The following is a 7,410-nucleotide window of genomic DNA, read 5'->3' on the forward strand; positions in this document are numbered from 1 at the left end:
AATAGCTGCACAAATTGTGATATATGAATGGAATTTAATCTTATTGTGCTATAAGAAATGATAAATATGAAAAATTCAAACAAGTAAAGGAAAATGTGAAGTAACTCTGAGTGAAGCAGATCCAAAAAAAAGGACAATGTATACAATTACTACAAATATATGAATGAACTTTAAGTGGAAACAAAATTGAGATAAAATACTGTGAAACTAACTTATTAAAATTAAGGCACACTGTCTTTCTTAAAAAAATACAGTACACCAGTAAACTGTGAGATTACGAATACTATCAGTCATGATCATTCTTATGGTGTTTAGCTTAACTCTTGGTGGAGGGGTAGAGAAGGTACTTGTGAGTTTTTCTCAATTTCTATACTCTTTAGAATAAAAATTTATTGACAAAATTAAAATAAATGCAGCAATATATGTGCACAAGAAATGAATTTTGTAATAATTTATAATGGAAAAAATATATCTTTTCTGTCACATAACTTATTAAGAGGTATAGAAAATATATGATCTTAATATTTAAAAATACTTGTCTGGGCAGAACAAAATGCAACTTTACAGGTTCCTTTGAAATATGATTACATCCTGGACCAGGTAACAAAACTCAGAACTCACAAAATTGGGTTCAATATTAGAGCAAGTCCGTTAATAGTCTTTTAGACTTGTGGACCACATCCGGGTAATATAAGGAATTGGCAATTTTTTCCCCCTAACTCAGGTTTTCCCCTAAGACATGACAGTTTGCTTTTGTTTATCAATGAGTTATTAGCTGCCATCAAGTCACTTGAATCTACGAAAATAATGAAGAGGCAACCTGAAGCAGTGGATGAGTGATGGAGTTGGAGTCAATAAGACTTGGGTTCAGATCCTAGGTCTGATATTTACTTATGACACTGTCCCAGTTAATTAGACTATGACTTTCAGTTCTTCATCTGTAAAATTAGATAATTGGACGAGGTCTCTTGCAAGTCTAAGTTTGTGAATCTGTGAGTATAAGAAAAACCTGACAGAAAAAGCAAGGAACTAATACTCAAGCTTATAAACAGTCTACAAAACAAGTTTCCTTTCCTTTTTGATTTGCTTCCATCTTCTCCACAGATCTATATTCAAGACTTAATGTGCTACCCATGAGCTGAAGGCCAACCAAGCAGGGAATTAACTTACACTTCCTATAGAGTCTAATAAATCACCTTTATGATGACCCCTATCTTCCCCGGGGAACTATGTAGATATAGGAATTTCTTCAGGGAAGAGCTAGGATGGTGCGGTAGAGGAAGCAATTAACTGAACTCTCCCAACATTTCCTATTAGACAACTTTAAAATAACTCCTTAAATGAAATTCTGGAGTGGCAGAACCAACAAAAGGTCAGAGAGAAACACTCTTGCAGCCTAAGACAACTTATGAGGTTGGAAAGAGAGCTCTGCAATGCAGGGATGGAGGTTGCCCAAGAGCCCACATGACAGCAACACCTTTGGGAGCCTTTGAGATGGCAATAGCAGTAGGAATAGCTTTAAGAGATCTCAAGCCAGAGATGGTAAGGGGACTACTAGAGAGATGGCAACTAGTTAGAAAGATATTAAAGCAGAGAAATTCAAATTAAAACAATTCTGAGGTGCCACCTCACACCTATCTGAGTGGCTAATATAACAAAAAAAAGGAAGATCTTGCAAGTTGGAGGGGATGTGGGAAAATGGGGACACTATTGCATGGTTGGTGGAGTTGTAAACTGATCCAACCATGCTGGTGAGCAATTTGGAACTATGTCCAAAGGGCTCTAAAACTGTGCATACCCTTTGATCCAGCAATACCACTGCTAGGTCTATATCCCAAAGATATTCAAAAAAGGGAAAAGGACCTATTTATACAAAAATATTTATAGCAGCTCTTTTTGTGGTGACTATGAATTGGAAATCAAAGGGATGCCCATCCACTAGGAAATGGCTTAACAAGTTGTGGTACATGATTCTAATGGAATATTATTGTGCTATAAGAAATGACGAGCAGGATGATATTAGAAAAACCTGGAAACATTTACGTGAACTGATGCATGTTGACGTGAACAGAACAAGGAAAATGTTGTACACAGTAACAGCAATATTATTTGATGAAGAACTGTGAATGACTTCACTATTCTCAGCAATACAATGATCCAAGACATTCCCAAAGGACTAATGAAGAAGCATACTATTCACCTACAGAGAAAGAACTGATATTGCTTGAATACTGACTGAAGCATGCTATTTTTCTCTTTGTCTTTTTTTTCCTTTTATTTGAGTCCTCTTCTTCAAAATGACTAATATGGAAATGTATTACGTATTTTACATCTATAACCTATATCTACTTGCTTTCCATCACAGAGAGGGAGGAGGGGAAGGAGGGATAGAGTTTGGAATTCAAAACTTTAAATAAAAATGTTAAAGAAATTGGAAAGAAGAAAGAGATTACAGGAGACCTCTGGGCAACCACTGGATACAAGACTAGACAGTGTTTGGCAACTGCATTGCTTATACCTACTGGGTTCCAGGGCAGAAAGGAGCACTTTCAGTCATAAGGAAAAAGGATATTGGGGCTTTAAGGAGCAGTATTGCCTTCAGTCACAAGGGGCACTAAGGAGCAGTATTGCTTGTCATCCTAAGGAACAAGGGCCCTTTCTGAGTAAGGATAAGTGTGCAGACACAGAAAGCAGTGACCACACGTTTCCCTGTCTCATACCACCTTGGAAGCATCAAAAGGTTCTAAAACACCCCCCCTTCCTCCACCAAACTACTTCTGCATTCAGGCAAAAAAGGCTGAAACACAGTGTTCCTCCAACTCCCCACATTTGAAACAGAGCCTACCTTTATTATAAATTCAAAGTCAAGAAATAGACTGGAAAATAAGCAAGCAGCAACAACAAAAGAACCTGACTATAAAAAGATGCTGCAGTGACAGGGAAGATCAAGACACAAGATCAAAAGAATTCAATGATGTCAAAACATCTACAAGGTCTCAAAGAAAAAAAATTATAAATTGGGCAGAAACTCAAAAAGAATTCCTGGGAAAGTTAAAAATGATTTTCAAAATCAAATAAGAGAGGTAGAGGAAAATTGTGTAAAGAAATGAGAGCAAGGGAAGAAAATTATAAAAAGACAATTAACAGCTTGGTCAAAGAGACAATAAATATACTGAAGAAAACAACATCTTAAAAACCAGAATTGGCCAAGTAGAAAAAGAGATACAAAAACTCACTAAAGAAATTAATTCCTTAAAAATTAGAATGGAGCAAGAAAATGCTAATAACTGTGTGTGACATCAAGAAACAATAAAACAAAGTCAAAAGAAGGGGAAAAAACAAAAAAAAATGTGAAATCTTTTTGGAAAAAACAACTGCCTGTAAAAATATAATGAGAGATAATTTAAGATTTATTGTACTACCTGAAAGCCATGATAAAAAAAGAGCTTAGATATAATATTTTATGAAATTACCAAGGAAAATTGTCCCACTATCCTAGAAACAGAGGTTAAAATAGACATTGAAAGAATTCATTGATTACCGCATGAAAGAGATCCCCAAATGAAAACCCAGAGGAAAATTCCAGTTCGAATTCCAGAACTCTCAGGTCAAATGGAAAATACATCAAGCAGCCAAAAAACAAACCATTCATTTATTGTTGAGCCACAATCAGGATCACTCAGGATTTAGCAGCTACCATATAAAGGAGCAGAGGGTTTGGAATACGATATTCTGTAAAACAAAGGAGCTAGCATTCAACCAAGAATCAACCAGCAAAACTGAGTATACACTTTGTGGGAGACAGTGGACATAATTTAATGAAGTAGATTACTTTAAAGCATTCTTGATGAAAAGAAAAGGACTGGTACAGCAAGTTGAAATGCTTTAGCCTCTTCTGAAGTTGTACTCAAATTCCTATATAGTAGAACACTTCTGTGTAGATATTCTAAGAATGTTTTTAAGTGAGAGTCTCCAGAACTTACTCCAAGATGAGTTAGGTTAGGGTAATTGAATTCTATTTCTCTATTTCAGGGTTCAAGCAGTGTACTATCCACAAAATGCCTTTTGGAGATCATGCTTGTCTGGGCAAAAAACAAACAAACAAATACATCATTTTCCATTTGTCTTTCAAATTCTTTACATCCTTTTCTCTCCTCCCCTTGCCACCTCCCACTTGTATCTAGTCTTGTAAATTACCTCTAGGTTCTGAGAATCCTCAATTCAGCAACAATAACCACTGAAGTTAATCTTCAATTAATGCCAAATATTTATGCCCTCGTTACATATATGTTACTAATACAATGCACCACCAAAATCTTAGTGTAGTTTTAAGCTATCAAATATGTAAAGTTATCTAAGCCTTTTGAGACATTCTTTAGAAGATTTTGTGACATCTGTAACTGGAGATAGCTGTATTGATACCATGCAAGGAACAAAATAAGGAAACATAAGTCCCTTAAAGTTTTTGTTAGTCTTAGAAATATTCCATATTGATGAGCAGGTCTTTGAAATGATCTTGTTTGATAATAAGATATATTAATTTTATCAATTCTACAAAACAGCCTCACTGAAATCCATGTTATTGAAAAAGAGTTAGGTCTAACTACTCACATTGTAAGAATGAAAATTAATGAAAGACTCATATTACCTAGACAATGTTGTGGAAGATATCAGTCTTTATATATGGATATGGATATGGGCAATTAGTTGGGACCAAAACTGAGGAGGAGGCAGAGCCAAGATGGAGGAGTAAAAGCAGTGACTTGTTTGAACTTTCCCCCAAACACCTCCAAATACCTGTAAAAATGGCTCTAAACAAATTCTAAAGCAGCAGAACCCACAAAAAGATGGAGTGAAACAAATTTCCAGCCCAAGACAACCTGGATGGTTGATTAGAAAGGTATATTACTCTGGGCTGGAAGAGGAATGCAGTTTGGCATGGATGCGCAGACCTCAGCAAACCTGGAGCAGGCCTCAGAGGACTGAATCTCAGGCACCTGTGGTGGTTTCCTGACCTCTCAACCCATGAACGCCAAGGACAACTTAGATGGTTAGTAGGAAAATTCTATGTCTACAGTGAGAGAGAAGAGTGGGGTCCCAGCCCCAGTCCCAGTGCAGCCCCAAGGTGGCAGCTGCCTCCTGAGTTTCTTGCCTACAGACTGAAGGGGAATAGAGTCGCTGATCAGAGGTGGATTGCAGGGATCTCTTTGCTAGTGCAGGATTCTTTTGTTTTGCCCATGCTTGGATCTGGGTCACAGTTCTGGGTGGTGGTCCTGGTGTGAAGAGGAGTGCTGCATGGTGGAACTTGTAGTGGCTGTGGAGAGAGAATCCTCCTCACAGTTCCAAGACAGAAAAGAGTGCTTGTGGTCACTCATAGACCAGAGCACAAGCCAGGAAAGGAGTAAACACCTCGCCCTCTATCATAGCATCTTGGAAGAACTGAAAATTTACAGGTCCCTAGAAATAGCTCTGAAAACAGCTTCACAAAATCCCTGAAGCTTGGGACAGTACATTCTCCACACTGGAAACAGACCTCTACCTTGACAAAGAGTTTATAACTCAAGTAATTGGCTGGGATCATGGATACAAAAAGAGCCAGACCATAGAATCTTACTTTGGTGACAAAGAAGATCAAAACATACAACCAGAAGAAGACAACAAAGTCAAAGTTCCTACATCCAAAGCCCAGGTCCCAAGCCATGGAAGAGCTCAAAAAGGATTTTGAGAAGCAAGTAAAAGAAGTAGAGGAAAAACTGAGAGTGATGCAAGAAAATCATGGAAAACAAGCGAACAGCTTGCTAAAGGAGACCCACAAAAATACTGAAGAAAATAACACGGTTTTCCCCTGGCTGGCCATGTGGAGCCCGCATGATGCCCAGAGTCATGGTGAAGGACGTGAACCAGCAGGAATTCATCCAGGCCCTGGCTGCCTTCCTGAAAAAGTCAGGGAAGCTAAAAGTCCCCGAATGGGTGGACACGGCCACGCTGGCCAAACATAAGAAGCCGGCACCCTACAACGAGAACTGGTTCTACACCTGGGCCGCCTCCACAGCCTATCACCTGTACCTCCGGGGTGGTGCTGGCTTGGGCTCCATGACCAAGATCTACGGCGGGCACCAGTGCAATGGGGTTACGCCCAGTCACTTCAGCAGAGGCTCCAAAAGTGTGGCCCGGAGGGTCTTGCAAGCCCTGGACAGCCTTAAGATGGTGGAGAAGGACCAGGATGGGGGCCAGAAGCTGACACCTCAGGGACAAAGAGACTTGGACAGAATTCACAGACAGGTGGCAGCCGCCACAAGAAACATTAGGATAAACCACACCAGATTCATTAATAAATTGTCTTGTTCATAAAAACAAAGAAACAGAAAATAACACTTTAAAAAATAGCCTAACCCAAATGGCAAAAGAGGTCCAAAAAGTCAATGAGGAGAAGAATGCCCAAAAAGCAAAATTGGCCAAATGGAAAAGGAAGTCGAAAAGCTTACTGAAGAAAATACTTCCTTAAAAATTAGAATAGAGCAATTGGAAGCTAGTGACTTTATGAGAAATCAAGACACTGTAAAACAATTCCAGAAGAATGGAAAATTAGAAGAGAATGTGAAATATCTCTTTGGAAAAACAACTGACCTGGAAAATAGATCCGGGAGAGAGAACTTAAAAATTTTTGGACTATCTGAAAGACATGATCAAAAAAAGAACCTAGATATCATCTTTCAAGAAATTATCAAGGAAAACTGCCCTGATATTTTAGAACCAGAGGGCAAAATAAAAATGGAAAGACTCCACCAATCACCTCCTGAAAGAGATCCCCAAAGGAAAACTCCTAGGAATATCGTAGCTAATAGCTCCCAGGTCAAGAAGAAAATATTACAAGCAGCCAGAAAGAAACAATCCAAGTTTTGTGGAAACACAATCAGGATAACACAGGATTTAGCAGATTCTACATTAAGGAACTGCAGGACTTCAAATATAACATTCTGGAGGGCAAAGGAGATAGAATTACAACCAAGATCACCTACCCAGCAAAACTGAGCATAATCCTTCAGGGGAAAAAATGGGTATTCAGTGAAATAGAGGGCTTTCAAGCATTCTTGATGAAAAGACCAGAGCTAAATAGAAAATTTGACTTTCAGATACAAGACTCAAGAAAAACATGAAGAGGTAAACAGGAAAGAGAAATCATAAGAGACTCATTAAGGTTGAACTATTTACATTCTGCATGAAAAGATGATATTTGTAACTCATGAGTCCTTTGTCAGTATTAGAGTAGTTGGAGGGATAAAAATTATATGTATGTATGTATGTATGTATAGATAGAAAAATAGATAGATAGATAGATAGATAGATAGAGAGATAGATAGATAGATAGATAGATAGATAGATAGATAGATAGATAGATAGATAGATAGA

General features: G+C 38.0%; 1 protein-coding gene across 1 annotated transcript; it reads left to right on the forward strand.

Annotated features, from left to right (window-relative positions):
- Positions 1 to 5,865: 5,865 nt before the first annotated feature.
- Positions 5,866 to 6,351, forward strand: LOC114027483 (40S ribosomal protein S19-like). The gene has a single exon (XM_027841562.1). It carries the CDS (start codon positions 5,869 to 5,871, stop codon positions 6,349 to 6,351), a length of 483 nt encoding a protein of 160 aa, XP_027697363.1. The 5' UTR covers positions 5,866 to 5,868.
- Positions 6,352 to 7,410: the final 1,059 nt, after the last annotated feature.

The sequence above is a fragment of the Vombatus ursinus genome, unplaced genomic scaffold, assembly GCF_900497805.2.
Source record: "Vombatus ursinus unplaced genomic scaffold, bare-nosed wombat genome assembly UNPS02014861.1, whole genome shotgun sequence".
NCBI lineage: Eukaryota > Metazoa > Chordata > Mammalia > Diprotodontia > Vombatidae > Vombatus > Vombatus ursinus.

Coding starts and splice junctions, on each gene's coding strand:
- LOC114027483 (XM_027841562.1), top strand. CDS start 5,869: ATGATGCCCAGAGTCATGGTGAAGGACGTGAACCAGCAGGAATTCATC.